Source organism: Hyla sarda, chromosome 7 (genome assembly GCF_029499605.1).
Source record: "Hyla sarda isolate aHylSar1 chromosome 7, aHylSar1.hap1, whole genome shotgun sequence".
In the NCBI taxonomy this organism is placed as follows: Eukaryota; Metazoa; Chordata; class Amphibia; order Anura; family Hylidae; genus Hyla; species Hyla sarda.
Window position 1 is genome coordinate 221,796,403 of NC_079195.1, and position 23,278 is coordinate 221,819,680.

A 23,278-nucleotide genomic window follows, 5' to 3' on the forward strand; every position below is an offset into this window, starting at 1 on the left:
CTCACTGCCAGGCCGGGGTCCGAAATCAATGAAAAGCTTGCGGCTAGGGAGACCCCTGGTGGCCACATTTTCAAAACTAAAAAACACATAAAAGGGAGCTTTTTTTTTAAAATTAAATCTAATTACAAAGTTGTTCTATATAAAATCAGCTCTAACATATCGAAAAAAATTTGATGATAGGTACTCTTTAAAGAACATTTTGGGGTTAGTTTTACTCTCTTTGGCAATGAATCTTTCTGTCTCTATTTTTGTGGCTTTTATCTGTTTTTTACATAATTTACATTTTTCTCTATAGCTTTTTAATGCTTCTTCACTGTCGTCCTGTTTTAGGTTTAAATGCTTTATTTTTGTCATTTATTTCCCCCTTAACGTTCTTATTCATCCATATTGGTTTTTCTTTTCTTCCCATAAGGTATATACATCTTACAGTGAGAATTTAAAATATTCTTAAGTCTCCCATTTGTCAGTATTCTTGTTTTTGAGGACATTATCCCAATTTATATTTAAGGGCTTCTCTGAGTTGATCAAACAATGTGGATGAAGTTTTGAAACAACAATTCATACATTGGAGGGATTATTCTACTTCTATATGTTACTCACTAGGTCATGCAGATTCTTTACATGTGTTTTCTTGAATCTCCCTATTCTGCTGCTCACTTATTCTGACAACCACTGCTCAGGAAGAGGCATGTCCAAGGAAAGCACTGAGCCCTCCCTCACTTACCATGCTCCCTGAAGGTATGTTCACACGTACAGGATCCTGCACAGATTGGATGTGCAGGATTTGTAACTGCCCATTAGAAGCTGTGCTCAGTCATTTAGTTTACATTGAAATCTGCAGCATCAAATCCTATGCATCAAAACCTGCACATCAAATCTGCGTACGTGTGAATGTACCATGAGTCTGCTGTACTGGGTCTCTTCATTCAGTCACTGCAGGCTGCTCTGTAACCCCCTCCTCTCTGTTTTCATGCTGCAGTCTGATAGGACAGGAGTGGGCACAGAGGAGCTAGTCCCGCCCTCACTTACTGGACTTTGTCCCTGCCTGTGCTTCAGCTGGTACAAAGATGATGCTGCAGACAGACAGGATTATGTACATGATGGTATGAGGACCCCTAGTGGTCTAAGCCATGATTGCTATAAAAAAAACAAAAAAAAAAAAACGGTAATAATAATTAAGTATAGTAGAAAGGTTAATGTTTTACCAAGATGTACAACATATAAAACGTTTTTGGTTCTGACAGTACCTATTTAATTATTTTATGGACAGGCAGCAGATTTTTTTCACCACAGATCCCCTCCCCTTTTCACTATATAGGGTTATAATTCACAGTGAATCTGCAGCACAATACAAATTCACCAGCATATGTCATGGATTTGCCATGGTCCTTGTGATGGTAAATCCATCCATCGCCATGTCTGAACGCCTCCTTAGATCCTTAGGATTTTGTTCACGTTTTGGACACGTCTCATTCAGACTGCAGTCTGGTGCCAGCATTCTAATAATTGATAATCAATATTGATCACAGCATGAGTAAAATGATGGGTGCCACACCTGTCGGGGTTCAGATCAGACCCCCCCCCCCCCCCATGTTGCAATGACAGGGATTGGTATCCTTGGCAGCCAAAAGCCTCATTAATGGGGTACTCCGCCCCTAGACATCTTATCCCCTATCCAAAGGATAGAGGATAACATGTCAGATCACCGGGGTCCCGTCGCTGGGGACCCCCGCAATATAGCAAGCAGCACCCACCTGTAACTGCTTCCGGAAGCGCTGGAGGCTCTCAGACTAATTCCTCCCGACCATGGGGACGGAAGATCGTGACATCATGACTCCGCCCCCGTGTGATGTCACGCCCTGCCCCCTGCGTGTGGCAGGGTTTTATTCAGGGGCTCAGGGTGTGGCAGGGTTTTATTCAGGGGCTCAGCGTGTGGCAGGGTTTTATTCAGGGGCTCAGCGTGTGGCAGGGTTTTATTCAGGGGCTCAGCGTGTGGCAGGGTTTTCTTCAGGGGCTCAGCGTGTGGCAGGGTTTTCTTCAGGGGCTCAGCGTGCGGCAGGGTTTTCTTCAGGGGCTCAGCGTGCGGCAGGGTTTTATTCAGGGGCTCAGCGTGCGGCAGGGTTTTATTCAGGGGCTCGGAGTGCGGCAGGGTTTTATTCAGGGGCTCGGAGTGCGGCAGGGTTTTATTCAGGGGCTCGGAGTGCGGCAGGGTTTTATTCAGGGGCTCGGAGTGCGGCAGGGTTTTATTCAGGGGCTCGGTGTGCGGCAGGGTTTTATTCAGGGGCTCGGCTTGTGGCAGGGTTATTCAGGGGCTCGGCTTGTGGCAGGGTTTTATTCAGGGGCTCAGCATGCGGCAGGGTTTTATTCAGGGGCTCGGCGTGCGGCAGGGTTTTATTCGGGGCCTCGGCGTGCGGCAGGGTTATATTCGGGGCCTCGGCGTGTGGCAGGGTTTTATTCGGGGGCTCTGCGTGCGGCAGGGTTGTATTCGGGGGCTCTGCGTGCGGCAGGGTTTTATTCGGGGGCTCGGCGTGCGGCAGGGTTGTATTCGGGGGCTCGGCGTGCGGCAGGGTTGTATTCGGGGGCTCGGCGTGCGGCAGGGTTGTATTCGGGGGCTCGGCGTGCGGCAGGGTTGTATACGGGGGCTCGGCGTGTGGCAGGGTTTTATTCAGGGGCGCGGCGTGTGGCAGCATTCAGATCATACAAGGAACATTTTGATATACATGCTATAGCAACTCATTTCACCCTAAGTATTATCTGAGGAATATTAATGTTCCGCAGCAGGCAGCGCCTCTTGATTGCAGATTTAAACCCGTGCGACACAAAAAAAAAATATACGGGCGACAGATAAGTAAATCAGGGGGAAAAAAAAAGTGAAATGAAAAACACTCTACAATAAACACTTGGGTTTTAGTAAATGAGGGCCAGTGTGTTTTAAAAGTTATGCACTAGAAATCTGATTTACTTCATTGGAGTGTGGTTTTGTCTTTTATCCTGCAGATGTCGCTGTTGTGCACACTTATCATGAGTTGACTATTTACTCTGTGTCGCCTTTGTCCTTTGTTTCATATCTCTTCACGGAGTTTGGGTGCTTTCACACCACGTGTTCAGTATACGGCTGCCAGATTCAGCTGGGGGACGGGAAAACCGCGTGCTCCCGTACCCCAGCCGGACAGGCGCTGAAATCCATTGACTTTGGGCACGGCGTGTGGCAGTATACAGGGGGCACGGCGTGCGGCAGTATACAGGGGGCACGGCGTGCGGCAGTATACAGGGGGCACGGCGTGCGGCAGTATACAGGGGGCACGGCGTGCGGCAGTATACAGGGGGCACGGCGCGCGGCAGTATACAGGGGGGGGGCACGGCGCGCGGCAGTATACGGGGGGGGGCACGGCGCGCGGCAGTATACGGGGGGGCACGGCGCGCGGCAGTATACGGGGGGGGCACGGCGCGCGGCAGGGTTGTATTCGGGGGGCGCGGCAGGGTTGCATTCGGGGGGCGCGGCAGGGTTGTATACGGGGGGCGCGGCAGGGTTGTATACGGGGGGCGCGGCAGGGTTGTATACGGGGGGCGCGGCAGGGTTGTATACGGGGGGCGCGGCAGGGTTGTATACGGGGGGCGCGGCAGGGTTGTATACGGGGGGCGCGGCGCGCGGCAGGGTTGTATTCGGGGGGCGCGGCGCGCGGCAGGGTTGTATTCGGGGGGCGCGGCGCGCGGCAGGGTTGTATTCGGGGGGCGCGGCGCGCGGCAGGGTTGTATACGGGGGCGCGGCGCGCGGCAGGGTTGTATACGGGGGCGCGGCGTGTGGCAGCATTCAGATCATACAAGGAACATTTAGATTTACATGCTATAGCAACTCATTTCACCCTAAGTATTATCTGAGGAATATTAATGTTCCGCAGCAGGCAGCGCCTCTTCATTGCACGGCACTGCGGCTGCTAGGTGTGAACCAGGCTTTAGGGTTCAGCTCTGGCCTTCACTTGATGGCAAACCTGGATAAGCAGACCCCTACTAAAAATAGTTGGGTACCCCGGTCTGGTCAGGTGTTCACCTATCGGTGACAGGAGATGTAGCATCAGACCGGGTGATAGTCAGGTAAGACACTAAAGGCCCTGCCAGAGTTGTGTGTGTTAGCTGGGGATGTAGGTTTATGTTATGTGTCATGGTTGGGGGAGGGGTGAACGTCTCTACGGCATTGCGTATAGCCTACTACTGCAGTATTTCCCTAACAGTGTGCCTCCAGCTGTTGCAAAACTCCAACTCCCAGCATGTCTAGACAGCTAAAGGCTAAAACAAAAGTAAAGGTGATAGCGCACACACCGGTGCACCGTAGTAACAAGGGAAACCCCGATCTCTGGCTTGGCCCCAATAATCTCTAGCATAGATCTAATAGTGTTTCCTAACCAGGGTGCCTCCAGCTGTTGCAAAACCTTCAGAAGGGGAAGGGTAGGGGGAGGAGGGGGGTGTATGGCGGGAGATGGGGCACCACGTGGTGACAGGAGGGAGGGCGTCATAACATGGCCCCGGAGCACGTGCTGCGGGGGATTTAATTTCCCAACGGAATTAACGGTCAATCAGAGTTTGTTACATTTCTAGCGAATAAAAAAAACAAACATAAACGTATCATGTCTTCTTGGAAACGGTGATCTAGAGCAGTGGTCTTCAACCTGCGGACCTCCAGATGTTGCAAAACTACAACTCCCAGCATGCCCGGACAGCCGTTGGCTGTCCGGGCATGCTGGGAATTGTAGTTTTGCAACATCTCGAGGTCCGCAGGTTGAAGGCCACTGATCTAGAGCAATGTTTGCCTCCAGCTGCTGCAAAACTACAACTCCCAGCATACCCGGACAGCCTTTGGCTGTCCGGGCATGCTGGGAGTTGTAGTTTTGCAACAGCTGGAGGCACACCATTTTGGGAAAAACTGCACTACTGTGATAGATGTAGTTCAGTTTGGAGAACGCTGACCTACTAGAACAAAGGAACAGCAAAAAAAAAAAAGTGCAGCACACACGACACAAGGTACAAAAACTGTAAAGCTGCCAACAAAACCCCTTATGTGTATCCAGGCTGCTGTATGTTCTCTGCACCCGGCCCATTGTGTGCGGGATAATGGCTTCAGTGCAGATGGAAAATGCCAGTAATAGTAGTTGTGGAAGAGGATGTATACTGTGCAGAACCTAAACATTGCTCTGCAAAATGACGTGTGTATACCTTTAAAAGGGTTTTCCCATCTGGGAAAGTTTCCCCTATCCACAGAGTGTGAGGTAACTTGCGGGCATTGCCTGTCTGCTTTTTTGCCTGTTGCATTATTCAGCGCAAGACAGCACCTGCTGTATACATTCTCTGTCTGCTCCGCTACCTGTGGCATTGCTCAGCACAAGGCAGCATGCTGTTGCCATATCTCATTCTTTTATAAATGCCCCAATAAAGATACATATATATGTATGTATAGGACAGTGAGATTGTGATGTAGCTGTAGGGGCTGGTCAGGGGTGATGACATCACTCAGGGGGTGGGGCTAAAGCTTACAGACAAGATCCAGCTACGCCTCCTGAGATAGAAGAGGATGATACCTTATCTAGGATAGAGGGAGGAGTCGGGGAGATGCTGAGACAACTTTACACTGACAATGAGAGGACTACACAACTTCCTGTTAAGAGAGAGGAAGGAGCAAGGGAACTGCTGAGAAAACGTCACATGGACAATGTGAGGACTACACAACTTCCAGTCAAGAGAGGAAGGAGAAGGGGAACTGCTGAGAAAACGTCACATGGACAATGAGAGGACTACACAACTTCCTGCCAGGAGAGAGGGAGGAATCAGGTAGCTGCTGAGATAACACCACACTGACAATGAGGACTACACAACTTCCTGTCAGGGGCGAATCACACAAAGGCACTCTATAAGAAGACATGCAGATATAGCCGTCAATAATAATCATATAAAGATTAAAGGGGTACTCCGGTGGAAATATATATTTTTTTTAATGAACTGATGCCAGAAAGTTAAACAGATTTGTAAATTACTTCTATTAAAAAAAAATCATAATCCTTCCACTACTTATTAGCGGCTGTATACTACAGAGGAAATTCTTTTCTTTTTGGATTTCCTTTGTTATGACCACAGTGCTCTCTGCTGACACCTCTGTCCATGTCAGGAACTGTCCAGAGCAGGAGAAAATCCCCATAGAAAACCTCTCCTGCTCTGGACAGTTGCTAAAATGGACAGAGGTGTCAGCAGAGAGCACTGTGGTCGTGACAGAAAATAAATCTCAAAAGAAAAGAATTTCCTCTTTAGTATACAGCCGCTAAGTACTGGAAGGATTAAGAATTTTTATAGAACTAATTTACAAATCTGTTTAACTTTCTGGCATCAGTTGATTTAAAAAAAAATTTAAAAAATAAAATTAAAATAAAATTAAAAAAAGTTTTCCACCGGAGTACCCCTTTAAAACCGCCAACTGGACACCAAAACCCAGAATTTTCAGGGGTCTGCTCTAAAAGGTGCTGTCCGCAGATCTGACCGTGTGGCTAATGTGACAAGTTCCCTTTGGCACAACATCTGGTTGCAGCATTTTTGACCTAAAGGACCTAAAATACTACTAAAAAAATATAATAAATAAGATTGGCACATAACACTGTGAGAATCCAGCCCGGGGCCAGTATAGCAATGGTGTAAAATGGGCCCATTTTGAGCCTGTATTATAGCCACAAGTCCTGGCCCGCCTGGGGGAAAGGGGGGGTCACAGGCCAGGGCTTGCAGCCAAATTATGCTGGGACACCATTCCCAACCAGTGAGCCTCCAGCTGTTGCCAAACTACAACTCCCAGCATCCCCGGACAGCCAAAGGCTGTCCGGGCATGCTGGGAGTTGTAGTTTGGCAACAGCTGGAGGCATACTTGTTGGAAAACACTGGCCTTTGGCGGTTTGGGCATACTGGGAGTTGTAGTTTTGCAACAGCTGGAGGCACCCTGATTGGGAAACACTGGCCTTTGGGTGTCTGGGCATGCTTAGAGTTGTAGTTTTGCAACAGCTGGAGGAATACTTGTTGGAAAACACTGGCCTTTTGCGCCTGTATTATAGCCAAAAGTCCTGGCCCCCCTGGGGAAGGGGGTGGTCACAGGCCAGTGCTTGCAGCCAAATTATGCTGGGACAGCATTCCCAACCAGGTTGCCTCCAGCTGCTGCAAAACTACAACTCCCAGCATGCCTGGACAGCCTTTGGCTGTCCGGGCATGCTGGGAGTTGTAGTTTTGCAACAGCTGGAGGAATACTTGTTGGAAAACACTGGCCTTTTGCACCTGTATTATGGCCAAAAGTCCTGGCACGCCGGGGGAAGGGGGGGGGGGGGGGGTCACAGGCCAGGGCTTGCAGCCAATTTATGCTGGGACAGCATTCCCAACCAGTTTGCCTCCAGCTGTTGCAAAACTACAACTCCCAGCATGCTGGGAGTTGTAGCTTTGCAACAGCTGGAGGCATGCTTGTTGGAAAACACTGGCCTTTGGCTGTCTGGGCATGCTGGGAGTTGTAGTTTTGCATCAGTTCGGATCATTAGAGCAGAAAATGCCGATGCAAGGCAAGTCCTCAGCGCATGCGTGCGTGAGAGAGCGAGAGAGAGCGAGAGAGAGAGAGAGAGAGAGAGAGAGAGACTGCCATATCAGCATTTATGTCCCCGACTGTGTAAAGAGATTGTCCTGAACCAACTTCACCGGCCCATCCCCACCGGCCCTGGTTGGAGATTAACTCTTACCACATGCCCTATTAGTGACCCTTTATCCAGCTCTAGTATCCAGGGAGAAGACCAGGTGGGGGGGGGGGGGGGGGGTTCTCGTTTTTGTAGAACTACTTAAACTTGAGGAACCTGAACATCATGGCCCGGTCTCTGCATCAAAAGAAACCTCCATTGAGTAAAGAAGCCGCTATGGTAACCGTAATGCCATTGTGCCTCAAGGAACCTCTTGGAGAACTCTTACGTTTTGGCGTCTGCAGGGGGAGGGGGTTATGTCCTGGTATCTGGCGACCGCTTATCTCCTCTTTTTATGACAATACTTTGTCGCAGTTGGTTGAACGGTCTACACTGCCTTCGGAAAGTCACTTTTACCCATTTTTGCTATGTTGCTCCTTGTTCTAAAATAAAAATAACCCCCCCCCCCCATAATTCTGAACTCAATACCCCACAATGACAGTGAGAACAGCATTGTTCAGTGTTTGAAATCAAGATTACGTGTAATAGGCTCCTATGGAAACTAAATAAATTGTGAATAGGGCTTTTTATACAACAGTCATATTAGGGCTGGGCGTTCTACCGGTTCAAACCGAATACCGAAATATTTCCCCTGCACTATATGAATTTTTTCCATACCGCAATTGCGGCGACGCTTTAAATGAATGACTTGCAGGCCACCGGCAAGCTGTCACCCCCCCCCCGCGCAAGCGCTAAAAGCCTGGCTTTTAGCGCTTGCAGGGGGAGGTGACAGCTTCAGTCTCGCAACATAAAGGAAAACTGTCAGATATTTTCTCCTGCACTATCTTGGTGGATAGTGGGGGAGACGCTGATTAAAACGAGCCTTACCTTACCCGGATCCGCCCGGCCGTTCGCCCGCAATTGTAGTTTTATTCTATGTGTATATCTTGCTGTAACTGGCACGGGCGGGGCTTCTGCAGCTAACTAGCACTGACGTCAGCGCCGCTTATGAATATTCCTCCCCCGTCCCTACAGTTAGGAGCGGCGAAGAGAGGGAGAGCTGGAGGATAAATATTCATAAGCGGCGCTGACGTCAGTGCTAGTTAAGCTATCCTCGTATCCACCAGGATAGTGAAGGAGAAAACATCTGACAGTTTTCCTTTAATCGTTTCCAGTGCCGCGCCCGCATCTCATTCATTTAAAGGAGATCTGTAGTGCGGGGGGGGGGGGGTCCCAGCGCTGGGGCCCCCCGGGGTCTCCTGGATGGGGCAGCGCAGTATGCTGAAAAGGGGGCGTCCCATCCCCACGTGAGGAGGCGGCCGACACGCCCCCTCCATGTACCCCATAGAGATACATGAAGGGGGCGTGTCTGCCATGGCTTTCTGCTGGGGACGAAACTTAATTCCTACAGACTGCTGTGGCCCCGTCCAGGAGATCCCAAGGGGCCCCAGCGCTCTGCCCCCCGGCGATTTATAACTTATCCCCCATCCTTTGGATGGGGGATAAGTTATTTTGCGCTGGAATACTCCATTAAAGCACCGCGGCCTGGAGAAGAGGGGGAGGTTTAGAGAAATATAGCAGCGCCTGGGGGTCATATATGATTAGTTCCTCGAGGGGGGGGGGGGGGCACCATTAAAAAAAGATAAACATTTCCTCTGTAGTATACAGCCCCTAAAAAGTACTGGAAGGATTAAGATTTTTTTTTTATAGATGTAATTTACAAATCTGTTTAACTTTCAGTTGATTAAAAAAATGTTTGTCACGGTAGTACCCCTTTAAAATGTTAATGTCCGTTATTCCACCATTATTTTTGACTGACCATAAATTAGTGCATGCACCGTTATTCGCCCTGTCAGAAATAACAGACGTTAGTCATAACGGGACATAACTGATGATGGGGTGACATGCATGGGGTGATTTGACGGCCGTTTTATGGGCTTTGTGACGGGAGTTCAGGACGAAGGTTTTGCAGGAACATGATTGTAGTGTGAAAGGGGCCTTAGATGGAATAAATGTCAATAAAAGTTTAAATCACCCCGTTACCACTTTACAAATAATGTAAAAAATAAACATACTTGGTATCGCTGCATGCCGAACTAATGTCCAAACTATTCAAATATAATGTTAATGAAACCGCTTGGTGAATGGCGTACACTAAAAATAAAAAAAAATTAATAAATAAATTGCTTCAGAATTGCAGATTTTTGGTCACATCACACTAGAAAAAAATTGATAAAAAGTGATCAAAAAGTCTTGTAAAAAATGAAAATGGTGCCAATAAAAACTACAGACCACAGCGCAAAAAATGAGCCCTCATACATCCCTGAATTGAGTTCTCCCAGACTCTACTGTATACTCCAGCTATCTCTATGGGATCAGGATATATAGTAGTTATCCATCTCTCCTCCAGCTCTATCTGTATACTGCTGCTATCTCTATGGGATCAGGATATATAGTAGTTATCCATCTCTCCTCCAGCTCTATCTGTATACTGCTGCTATCTCTATGGGATCAGGATATATAGTAGTTATCCATCTCTCCTCCAGCTCTATCTGTATACTGCTGCTATCTCTATGGGATCAGGATATATAGTAGTTATCCATCTCTCCTCCAGCTCTATCTGTATACTGCTACTATCTCTATGGGATCGGGATATATAGTAGTTATCCATCTCTCCTCCAGCTCTATCTGTATACTGCTGCTATCTCTATGGGATCAGGATATATAGTAGTTATCCATCTCTCCTCCAGCTCTATCTGTATACTGCTACTATCTCTATGGGATCGGGATATATAGTAGTTATCCATCTCTCCTCCAGCTCTATCTGTATACTGCTGCTATCTCTATGGGATCAGGATATATAGTAGTTATCCATCTCTCCTCCAGCTCTATCTGTATACTGCTGCTATCTCTATGGGATCAGGATATATAGTAGTTATCCATCTCTCCTCCAGCTCTATCTGTATACTGCTGCTGCTATCTCTATGGGATCAGGATATATAATAGTTATACACCTCCCATCCAGCTCTATCTGTATACTGCTGCTGCTATCTCTATGGGATCAGGATGTATAGTAGTTATCCATCTCTCCTCCAGCTCTATCTGTATACTGCTGCTATATCTATGGGATCAGGATATATAGTAATCCATCTCTCCTCCAGCTCTATCTGTATACTGCTGCTGCTATCTCTATAGGATCAGGATATATAATAGTTATACTCCTCCTCTCCAGCTCTATCTGTATACTGCTGCTGCTATCTAGCTATCTCTATGGGATTAAGATATATATGTTATACACCCTCCTCCAGCTCTATCTGTATACTGCTGCTATCTCTATGGGATCAGGATATATAATAATTATACTCCTCTCCAGCTCTATCTGTATACTGCTGCCATCTCTGTGGGATCAGGATATATTGTATTTATACACCACCTCTGAGGCTGTGTTCACACATTACCTTTTTGGCAGGTTGTCTGTTTCTTCTGTAAATTAAAGTATTATAGAAGTCCTTAGTGAGAATAACAAAAAAATGTTAATGTAAATAAAAAAGGTTTTGTCTACATAAACATTTTGGAAAAGTTCTTATTAAATATGTAGAAACGGTACATATGGCATTACCACAAATGTAAAGGCAGGAATAATAACGTAGTAATAAAGTGGTTTTGGCGATTTTATTTTATTTTTTATTTTTTTTTGAGGCCAGACAGGGTTCAAAAAGTTGCAATTAGATTAAATAAATCAAATAAATAAATCTAATAAATTAAAGGGGTATTCCAGGAAAAAACTTTTTTTTATATATAAACTGGCTCCAGAAAGTTAAACAGATTTATAAATTACTTCTATTAAAAAATCTTAATCCTTTCAGTACTTATGAGCTTCTGAAGTTAAGGTTGTTCTTTTCCGTCTAAATCCTCTCTGATGACCCGTGTCTCGGGAACCGCCCAGTTTAGAAGAGGTTTGCTATGGGGATTTGCTTCTAAACTGGGCGGTTCCCGAGACAGGTGTCATCAGAGAGGATTTAGACAGAAAAGAACAACCTTAACTTCAGAAGCTCCTAAGTACTGAAAGGATTAAGATTTTTTAATAGAAGTAATTTACAAATCTGTTTAACTTTCTGGAGCCAGTTGAGACAGAGAGATATATATATATATATATAATATATATATATATATATATATATATATATATATATATATATATATATATATATATAAATAAATAAGTTTTTTCCTGGAATACCCCTTTAATTATATTTGTCAGCAACACCCCACCCACCGCTACCATTCTTATGGTGCTCAGTCCCAATACTCACCATTTCCTGGTGTAGTTTTGGCTCATGGAAGTGTATACTCAGGCACAGCAATGGCTGGTTGTAACCTGTGATTGGCTAAAAAAAAAAAATAATAATAATTTAATTTAAAAAAAAAAAAGCAAAAGATTAGAGATGAGCAAACTTACAGTAAATTCGATTCGTCACGAACTTCTCGGCTCAGCAGTTGCTGACTTTTCCTGCATAAATTAGTTCAGCTTTCCGGTGCTCTGGAAAAGGTGGATACATGCCTAGGAGACTCTTTCCTAGGACTGTATCCACCTTTTCCAGCCCACCGGAGCACCTGAAAGCTGAACTCATCTATGCAGGAAAAGTCATCAACTGCCGAGCCGAGAAGTTCATGACGAATCGAATTTAGTGTAAGTTCGCTCATCTCTACAAAAGATATAAATCAGTGGTATTCAACCTGCAGGCCTCCAGATGTTGCAAAACTACAACTCCCAGCATGCCCGGACAGCCGTTGGCTGTCCGAGCATGCTGGGAGTTGTAGTTTTGCAAAATCTGGAGGTCCGCAGGTGCGAGACCACTGATATAAATAGTTCAGTTACTTAATTTTTTTGCCCATCAGCCTCCAAAACATAATCGTGAATCATTTACAGTATATCTGCCCCAAAATGGTTGTATTAAAGAAAAAAATTCAATAAAAAACAATTATATATACACCCAAACCGATGAGGGAGAGTATGGATCTGTTCACACTAAGGAAGTTCAGCGAGGAAATTTGTTTTGTCGAATTTCCTCAGTAGAGTCAGGATCTTCTGCATGGGACAAAAAAAAATTTGAAAATAGCTTATGTCAGCGGAAGTTTTGGCGTGGACATTAGCGCGGCGCCATTGACTGATTACACATGTTCCATCGCTGGAACTTTTGCCGGAATTCCCATTGAAAGCAGTAGATCTGTGGCGCAAGTTGGAATCCATACGGAATTTCCACTAGAAAATTCTGTGCAGATTTTCCGTAATGTGAATGGCGGCATAAAGTGTGGTTTCATTATTTTATTTAGAGATGAGCGAATTTACAGTAAATTCGATTCGTCACAAACTTCTCGGCTCGGCAGTTGATGACTTTTCCTGCATAAATTAGTTCAGCTTTCCGGTGCTCCGGTGGGCTGGAAAAGGTGGATACATTCCTAGGAGACTCTTTCCTAGGACTGTATCCACCTTTTCCAGCCCATCGGAGCACCTGAAAGCTGAACTAATTTATGCAGGATAAGTCATCAACTGCCGAGCCGAGAAGTTCGTGACGAATCGAATTTACTGTAAATTCGCTCATCTCTAGTTTTATTATAAGACTGCCCGGCGCATCATAGTTTTGAAGGGGTTATTTAGGATCACGTAAACATGGCCACTTTCTTCCAGGTATTACAACTCGGCTCCGTTCACTTTAGTAGAACCGAGCTGCAATACCAGACACAATCTGAGGACGGGGGGCGGCGCTGTTTTTGGAAAAAACTACGTCTTTAAAAAATAAATGCGCCTCCCCTGTCCTCAGGTTGCGTGTGGTATTACAACGTAGTTCTATTATCTTCAATGGAACTGAGCTGTAATACCACACACAACCTGAGAAGAGGGGGTGGTGCTGTTTCTGGAAGACATTTGCTATGTTTTACAATTCTTTCAATCACCTCAACTAATTTCTTCCAGTAGCGGTGCATCCCCTGTCCTCAGGTTATTTGTGGTATAACATTAAAGGGGTTATCCAGGAAAATAATTTGTTTTTGTATATCAACTGGCTCCAGAATGTTAAACAGATTTGTAAATGACTTCTATTAAAAAATCTTAATCCTTTCAGTACTTATGAGCTGCTGAAGTTAAGGTTGTTCTTTTCTGTCTAAGTGCTCTCTGATGACACGTGTCTCGGGAAACGCCCAGTTTAGAAGCAAATCCCCATAGCAAACCTCTTCTACTCTGTTCAGTTCCCGAGACAAGCAGAGATGTCAGCAGAGAGCACTGTTGTCAGACAGAAAACAACTCAACTTCAGCAGCTGATAATTATTGAAAGGATTAAGATCTTTTAATAGAAGTCATTTACAAATCTGTTTAACTTTCTGGATCCAGTTGATATATATATAGATAGATAGATAGATAGATAGATAGATAGATAGATAGATAGATAGATAGATAGTTAGATTAGATTAGATTAGATTAGATAGATTGATAGATATCTCATCTCTAAGGTTTTTCCCGGAATACCTCTTTAAAGTAATTGGAGCACAGTTGTAACACCACACACAACCTGAGGACAGGGGTGGCACTGTCTAGAATAGAGAAAGCAAAGCTGATTTCTTCTAAAGATAGTGCCACCCCGTCCTTAAAGGGGTACTCCACTTTTTTTTTTTTTAAATCAACTGGTGGCAGAAAGTTAACCAGATTTGTAAATTACTTAAAATTAAAAAATCTTAAACCTTCCAGTACTTATAAGCTGCTATGATCCACAGGAAGTTCTTTTTCTTTTTGTATTTCCTTTCTGTCTGACCACAGTGCTCTCTACTGACACCTCTGTCCATTTTAGGAACTGTCCAGAGTAGGAGCAAATCCCCATAGAAAATCTCTCCTGCTCTGGACATTTCCTGACATGGACAGAGGTGTCAGCAGAGAGCACTGTGGTCAGGCAGAAAGGAAATACAAAAAGAAAAGAATTCACTGTGGCTCATACAGCAGCTAAGTACTGGAAGGATTAAGATTTTTTAATAGAGGTCATTTACAAATCTGTTTAACTTTCTGACACCAGTAGATTTAAAAAAAAAAAAAAAAATTTCCAGTGGAGTACCCCTCTAAGTTGTGTGCATTATTGCAGCTCTGTGCCACTTAAGTATTTGGAGCACATTTGTAATACCACACACAACCTGAGGACAGGGGAGGCAGTGTTTGCGAAAGACATTTTCCCAGTTTTACTGTTCTTTTATTCACCTCAGCTATTTTTCCCCACAAACAGCGCCTCCCATGTCCTCAGGTTGTTTGTGGTATGACAGCTGTGCTCCAATTACGTTAAAGGAATAGTGCAGTGAAATATAACTTTATCCCCTATCCAAAGCATAGGGGATAAGTTATAGAGCGCGGGGGGTCTGACCGCTGGGGACCTCCCGCGATCTCCTGGACGGGGCCCCGATGGTCTGCTAGAAGCAGCAGCTGACACGCCCCCTCCATGTATCTCTATGGCAGTGTTAACCAGGGTGCCTCCAGCTGTTGCAAAACTACAACTCCCAACATGCCCGGACAGCCGAAGGCTGTCCGAGCATGCTGGGAGTTGTAGTTTTGCAACAGCTTAAGGCATACTTGTTTGAAAACACTGGCCTTTGGCTGTTTGGGCACGCTGGGAGTTGTAGTTTTGCAACAGCTGGAGGCATACTTGTTTGAAAACACTGGCCTTTGGCTGTCTGGGCATGCTGGGAGTTGTAGTTTTGCAACAGCTTAAGGCATACTTGTTTGAAAACACTGGCCTTTGGCTGTCTGGGCATGCTGGGAGTTGTTGTTTTGCAACAGCTTAAGGCATACTTGTTTGAAAACACTGGCCTTTGGCTGTCCGGGCATGCTGGGAGTTGTAGTTTTGCAACAGCTGGAGACATACTTGTTGCAAAACACTGGCCTTTGGCTGTCTGGGCTTCCTGGGAGTTGTAGTTTTGCAACAGCTGGAGGACTACTTGTTGGAAAACACTGGCCTTTGGCTGTCTGGGCATGCTCGTAGTAGTAGTTTTGCAACTGCTGGAGGCACCCTGGTTGGGAAACACTGCTCTATAGGATTCCAGCCAACTGCCAGGGCCACCTTCAGGAGATTTTGCGGGTCCCAGCGCTCTGACCCCCGCGATCTATAACTTTTCTGTCCTTTGGATAGGGGATAAGTGATATTTCACTACAGAACTCCTTTAATGGAACTGAGCTGTAATACCACACACAACCTGAGGACAAGTGTGGCGCTATTTTTTAAAGAAATATGTTTGTCTCTGGTTATCGATCACCGTGATTGGCCATATTGGTTGTTGTTATGGACTTTACCATTTACAGTTCTGGGGGGGGGGGGGAGGAATCAAATTATTTGACCTTGATTGAGGTGTCGTTCGACGCCGCCTATAGGAGGAGGAGAGGTTGTGTTGCCGCTTCCCTATCGCTGACATGACGCCGCTGTCACTAACGTGCGTGTGTGTTTTGCTGTCAAGAAAGCGCAACACACACACAGGGAGGGAGGAGGGGAGGCCTGGACAATACGGACGCGCGGTGCATCTCGGGACTTGTAGTCCGCGCGCACGAGGCCGCACAACGGAAGGAGGAGCTCGCGGGACCACAACTCCCAAGCTGCACCGGGCGCAGAGGTCCCGGATGTCTACCGCGCCGGAAGAGAAGACAGCCTCTTTCCCAGCCATCTTTTGGCTTCACTAGCAAGCGAGCTCCGCGCTCCAGGCCTCGTAGAATCGGAGGACATCCACCTCTCTAGGGGCCATCATGCCCGGACACCTGCAGGAAGGCTTCGGCTGCGTCGTTACCAATCGTTTCGACCAGTTATTCGACGACGAATCGGACCCGTTCGAGGTTCTGAAGGCGGCGACGGAGAACAAGAAGAAGGAGGGAGCGGGGGCGCCCGGGGCCCAAGGAGCGGCCAAGACCGCGGCCCAGGCCGCCAAGCAGCCCAAGAAGGAGTCGCAGAAAGACCGCAGGAACCCGCTGCCCGAGAAGAAGGAGGAGGTGGCGCCCCCTGTGGCCCTGAAGAAGGAAGGTAAACCGGGGGACATAGGCCTCTGCGGAAGGCCCGGGCTCCTGCGCATGTGTATGGGGCCCCTGGGTGGAGGGGGGGAGGCTCAGGGCTGTATGAGGGTGAGAGTGACCCGGACGGGCGTCCTGCACGTGGTGCTGTCACCCCGAATCTGCAGAAGGGGAAGGGTAGGAGGAGGAGGGGGGTGTATGGCGGGAGATGGCGCACCACGTGGTGTCAGGAGGGAGGGTGTCACAACACGGCCCCGGAGCACGTGCTGCGGGGGATTTAACTCCCCAACGGATTTAACGGTCGATCGGAGTTTGTTACATTTGTAGCGAATTAAAAAAAATAAACATAACAAATCAAAAAAACGTTAGTAGGTAAATTAAAAACGTATCATGTCTCCTGGGAAACAGTGATCTAGAGCAGTGTTTGCCTGCAGCTGCTTCAAGAACTACAACTCCCAGCATGCTCGGACAGCCTTCGGCTGTCCGGGCATGCTGGGAGTTGTAGTTCTTGCAGCAGCTGGAGGCACACTTTGTGGAGGATCGAGCATGCTAATAGTTTTAGTTAGACACAGGTAGGGAATGCTGATCTAAGAGGATCAGAAGCTGCAGACCAGAGGATCAGCCATGCTGGGAGTTGTAGTCGTGCACAGGTTAGCGAATGCAGAGCTAAGGCGAGAGACTGATATGCTTGGAGTTGTAGTTTTGCAAAGTTTGGGGAACACTGGCATGTTGGGCACGGATAGGCAACGCTGATCTAAAGGTCCAGAACGTTAGGTATGCTGGGAGTTGTAGTGTTTATATAGGATCAGGCATGCTGGGAATTGTAGTCTTTATATAGGATCAGGCATGCTGGGAATTGTAGTCTTTATATAGGATCAGGCATGCTGGGAGTTGTAGTCTCGCACAGGTTAGCAAATACAGATTTAAGAGATCAGGGACAAAGACATGTTGGAGTTTTGCACAGGTTGGCAAACACAGGCATGCTGGGAGTTGTAGTTTTGCATAGAGTGGGGAACACTGATCTGGAAGGCCAGCGGATCAGGCATGCTGGGAGTTGTAGTTTTGCACAGTTTGGAGACCACTTGGTAAATAGAGAGGCGTGCTGGGAGTCTTGGTTATCGATGCAGACTTAAGAGACCGGGGACACAGACATGCTGGGGGTTGTAGCTTTTTTTTTTACAGGTTGGCCAATGCAGGTGTGATGGGACTTGTAGACTTTAACAGGTTGGGGGACACTGATCTAAAAGCCAGATGATTAGGCATGCTGGGAGTTGTAGTTTTGCACCAGCTTGAGAGCCACAGGGTAGGGGTGACAGGCATAAGTCGGCGTCACTCCACCCGTACCGACTTGTTGGGTCATGCGGTGTCGGCAGGATGTCAACTGCAAATCCTGTGTAATGGCGCCTCCGAAAAGTGACTGGTGAACCCCATGGGGTAACACTATAGCACACTTTGTCCGCCACTTCCTGTGGCCTCCATTGTGGGCGGTTCTAACTTCAGGCACAAGGGGTTTCCCGATGTAAACATTATGGGTTTTCCTATCTCCCTATTTACTCTAATGGGGAATGATTGAGGACCTGTGATCGGGCCCCCTGTCAGAATCAGATAATCGGGCGTTCTTCTCTGGATTTTAGGGGGTCTCGACTGATCCTAACCTGATAAATGTAGGATTCATTTAAAGTGGCTGTACGGAAGCCACGATGTGTCATGTGACCTTTAGTGTTTTCCCAATTGGACGGTCCCTCTATCCCTTATACACAAGAAGGGGGATAACTAGCTGATCATTGGGGGTCCGACCGCTGGGAACCCCAAATATCAAAAGAACTGGCATCAGTTGCCCACAGTAAAAATGGTTGACCGCCGTTCCACGGTCTATGGGACGTCCGATCATTGCAGAGATCGGTATATGGCCGTCCCATAGAGAATAAATGGTGGGGGTCACTCGGGGGTGGGGTCAGTTGATCTCCATTCTCAGTAGTCAAAACCCCCCACCACCACCACCGATCAGCGCGTTATGCCCCAATCCTGTGATCAGCGTCCATAAATGCCTGGTCAGCTGATCATGTAGGCCCATCTGTCTGTGTAGGAGAGAAGACCTTTTTGGTGACGTATTTCATTGTAATCCTTACACCCAGACCAAAAGGGCTCCAGCTCCCAGTGGGGTTTCCTGAACAGGTGACTCCCCTCCCCCTCTCTGTGACAGATGGGACGACCCATTTATACTGGTATGCTGTGTACTCCACAGTTCCCAGCATGCACCAGTAAGACTGCACGTGTAGGGAACCAGTTTACCTTGTGCATTTTTTTTCCTTTATGCAGTTATAAACTTCTGTGGAAGAAAATTTTTGGAATAAAAAGTTTGACATGTGACACGACAGTGTCGATGTCCATAACATTTTGGGGGGTCAAAGTTCATCACAAGCCTTGTTGGCCATTGTACAATATGAGAAGTTGGCCAAACCCACTGATTTTTGTTCAACTATCTAATGCAATGGTCTTCAACCTGCGGACCTCCAGATGTTGCAAAACGACAACTCCCAGCATGCACGGACAGCCAACGGCTGTCCGTGCATGCTGGGAGTTGTGGTTTTGCAACATATGGAGGTCCGCAGGTTGAAGACCACTGGTCTAATGTGAATTGGGTCCTCCTAATAGATGTCGGGGAGAGGGCATCTCATCTGGTCCACTTCTAGCTGTTACTACAACTCCCATCATGCTCAGACGTGCGGTTGGCTTTCCTGGCATGCTGGGAGTTGTAATTTAGCAACAGCTGGAGGTCCACGATATCATGTGTAATGTCCTACGATCTCCATTGACTTACGGACAGAAGGTGATATTTCTGCTGTTCTGTCCTGCCTTGGTCACACGTACAGGTCTGTAGTTTGGCGCGGTTTAGCGTTGCTACAGTGTTTCCCGACTTGACATGACCATCGTATCGGAGTCATACATGTTAAGCGACTTGTATACATACCTACATATGTCACCACGATTAATATACTCAAATTAATCCAAAGAATTTACTTTATTAATCAAACGAAAAATAAATAAAAAATTCCACAAAATTAATATCAAAACTACAACACAGAAAATGGATCCCCCTAATACCGTAAAAAAAAAAAAACGTATACCCCAGAAAATGCACACAGGGAATCCCAAGGCCATGTTGAGTGACTTTGCCCCAACCATAATAAACTTTTGTGCCAGGTAACCCCTTTGTGTACTAATTATGGTTTACCTGGCGATCTGTTTGATTTTCATCCAGGTTGCCCGACCAGGGTGCCCCCGGCGGTTGCCCGACCAGGGTGCCCCCGGCGGTTGCCCGACCAGGGTGCCCCCGGCGGTTGCCCGACCAGGGTGCCCCCGGCGGTTGCCCGACCAGGGTGCCCCCGGCGGTTGCCCGACCAGGGTGCCCCCGGCGGTTGCCCGACCAGGGTGCCTCCGGCGGTTGCCCGACCAGGGTGCCTCCGGCGGTTGCCCGACCAGGGTGCCTCCGGCGGTTGCCCGACCAGGGTGCCTCCGGCGGTTGCCCGACCAGGGTGCCTCCGGCGGTTGCCCGACCAGGGTGCCTCCGGCGGTTGCCCGACCAGGGTGCCTCCGGCGGTTGCCCGACCAGGGTGCCTCCGGCGGTTGCCCGACCAGGGTGCCTCCGGCGGTTGCCCGACCAGGGTGCCTCCGGCGGTTGCCCGACCACAACTCCAGAGTGTTGGAGTTTTGCAACAGCTGGAGGCACCGTGGATTTCAAACACTGTTCTATAGGCGTCACCCGCATTAGAGCTTACCAAGCCCCCTAAGATGATGTGGTTAGCATGATGACAAGTATTGCAGACAACACTAAAAATAAAGTTATTGGACTATACTACTGCCAAGGGGAAGGGAAATGGTAGATGCTTTGCAAAACTGGCGCACAAAGGGGTTATCCAGCAAAAGAAAAACAAAGCTAATTTCTTTCAAAAACAATGCCACCCCTGTCCTCAGGTTGCGTGTAATATTCCACCTTGGCTCCATTCACTTCAATGGAACTGAGCTGCAATACCACACATGGCCTGAGGTCAGGCGGGGTTGCTGTTTTATGAAGAAAATAGCTCTAATTCTAACTTTTTGAACCCCGAGATCAGTGTTTCCCAATCATTGTGCCTCCAGCTGTTGCAAAACTACAACTCCCAGCATGCCCGGACAGCCAACGGCTGTCCGGGCATGCTGGGAGTTGTAGTTTTGCAACAGCTGGAGGCACAATGATTGGGAAAAGGGCAACCAATGCTCCATGTCACACATTGGGAGACGTCACATGTTCACCCCCGTACATACAGTCACCGCAGGTTTGTACAGTGTTAGTTGCCCCTGTCAGCGCTTGCTGGGTGTGGAAGCCATTGTTCAGCTCGCGGCGCGTCTAGTGCACAGGTCGGCGTTTTGTGACCGCACCCAAATATAATTTAATATATATTAAATTTTTTTTTTTCTTTTAAGGTAATAATTTGGCCGCCTGCATTATACCTATCAGCTTATTACCCTCTTATGCGCGACGTGTTCCCGAGTTATAATTGGCTCGGTATGGCCGATCCTCCGTGTGCAGCGCTTTATTGGCTCCAGCAGCTGCTGTCACTGCCAGTTCAGCGGCAGCAGCAATGGTTATTCTCAGGCCCAGAACGCGCTGTCAATCACGGGCGGCTGCACCACCGCCGGTGACCTTATCCTGTCCAGAGCCCTCCTGTAACTGTAGTCAGGGTGTGTACGGCTGAATGCGGCGTGTAACCCTACACCGAAACATGTGCACCGGCAGAGAGGTCAGGGAGGAAAGTGATCATTTAATAGTACAGGAACGCAGTTTTTATTGCCATAGTTAATGTTGCGCTTGGCGTAGTTTCATTGTCAGATAATCCCTCTTGGAGAATGGCAGGAAACACCTTGAAATATTCTCAGAGGGGTGGATTCGTGTATAGGATTTAAAAAAAAAAAAAAATATATATTTTTTTTAACTTTTTAAAAAAAAATGCATTTTTAAAAAAAAAACAAATAATAAAAAATAAATAAAAATACAGAAGACTTTTGGAAGTTTAATGGTCTGTTGTTATCTCCAGATAATCATTTATCACCACGGGTGGGATCTGACCCCTGGGACCTCCCACAAATCTCCACTGGGTGTCACTTATCTCCAGAATGGAGCGGTGGTAGTGCATGTGTGCTGCCACCCTGTTCTCACACTGACAGTGTTTACCAACCAGGGTGCCTGCAGCTGTTGCAAAACTACAACTCCCAGCATGCCCCACTTGGGAATTGTTGTTTTGCAACAGCTGGAGGCGCCCCGATAAGTGAATGGAGCGGCAGGGCATATGCCCTATTGCGGTTCCTTTCACTTGGAGGACAAGGGGGACCCCCTGTTTCCATCGGTCTGGACCGCCTTCCGTTCGGATACTTATAAATAAAAGTTTGTGTTTTCTTTTTATGTAAAAAAAAATAACTGCTCCACACTAGGGATCGACCGATTATCGGCTTGGCCGATCTTATCGGCCGATAATCACGATTTTGGGCGTTATCTGTATCGGCAATTACCTTGCCAATAATCCAATAACACACTGCCCCACCGCCCCGGCCCCTTTGCCTCCCCCATCCCCGGTTTTATAATTACCTGTTCCCGGGGTCCGCGCTACTTCTGGCTCCTGCTGCGTCCTGTGTTACGCTGTGCGCAATGACGAGTGACGCAACGTCACAGTCAGTGCGCACAGTGACGGCTCAGGAGGACGCCACCGGAGCCAGAAGTCGCGCGGACCCCGGGAACAGGTAATTATAAAACCGGGGATGGGGGAGGCAATGGGGCCAGGGCGTGCGGTGCGGTCGCGAGGATAGGACTCAGGACCCCCGGACAGGGAGGAGGAGAGAAGCGGGCGGCGGCGGTCTATGGCACCGCAAAAGCCGCTACAGTTCATTGATTTAAAGTGCCCGCTTTAAATCAATGATCTGCAGCGGTGTCGCGGGGGATTTAAATAGCCGATAACTTATACCGGAATATCGGTATAAGTTATCGGCTATTGGCCTTAACCTGCACCGATTATCGGTTTCGGCCCTAAAAAAACGATATTGGTCGATCCCTACTCCACACTTGTAAATAGTATTACAAATCTCCATTCACTTTATTGGAATTAAGCTGCAATACCTCACACAACCTGAGGATAAGGCTGGCGCTGTTTTTGAAAGAGGCTATGGTTGTGTTTTGTTTTTTTGTTATTGTTTATGTTCCCCCCCCCCCCCCCAGTCCTGGATTACCCTTTTAAATTAAACAAATATATAGAAATATATATAAAAATTTCTTTAAGATTTAGATTTTAAATATATATAATTTTTATATATATATATATATATATATATATATATATATATATATATATATATATATATATATATAAAATCTCCACCACTGAAAACATGATCCATTAAAGAAAGGGAGAGGGGTAAAAAAATAAATGTATAAAAAAGAAGGTTGCAGCCGCACTCCTGGTCAAAAAAATGGAGGCTCTTAGTGCACTTTTTGATCAAAACGTGTCCCTTTTTCTTTGCTATTTCGGGGGAGTGGCACCCTCTG

The 23,278-nt window shown here is 47.1% G+C and overlaps 1 protein-coding gene and 1 long non-coding RNA gene across 4 annotated transcripts in view; one reads left to right on the top strand and one right to left on the bottom strand.

Annotated features, from left to right (window-relative positions):
* The window catches only part of LOC130283380 (uncharacterized), a 34,353-nt gene extending 18,168 nt beyond the window's left edge, over window positions 1-16,185 (bottom strand). Inside the window, exons 1-3 of the long non-coding RNA XR_008846676.1 lie at window positions 16,048-16,185; window positions 11,993-12,067; window positions 9,755-9,833 (exon numbers count right to left, since the gene is read on the bottom strand). This is a non-coding gene — a long non-coding RNA (uncharacterized LOC130283380). The remainder of the gene's footprint in view (window positions 1-9,754; window positions 9,834-11,992; window positions 12,068-16,047) is intronic.
* Window positions 16,186-16,295: 110 nt separating this feature from the next.
* The window catches only part of SERBP1 (SERPINE1 mRNA binding protein 1), a 30,309-nt gene continuing 23,326 nt past the window's right edge, over window positions 16,296-23,278 (top strand). For all 3 annotated transcript variants that reach the window (XM_056532781.1, XM_056532782.1, XM_056532783.1), the window contains exon 1: window positions 16,296-16,717. In XM_056532781.1, the coding sequence (XP_056388756.1) occupies window positions 16,447-16,717 (271 nt within the window). In that variant the 5' untranslated portion in view covers window positions 16,296-16,446. The remainder of the gene's footprint in view (window positions 16,718-23,278) is intronic.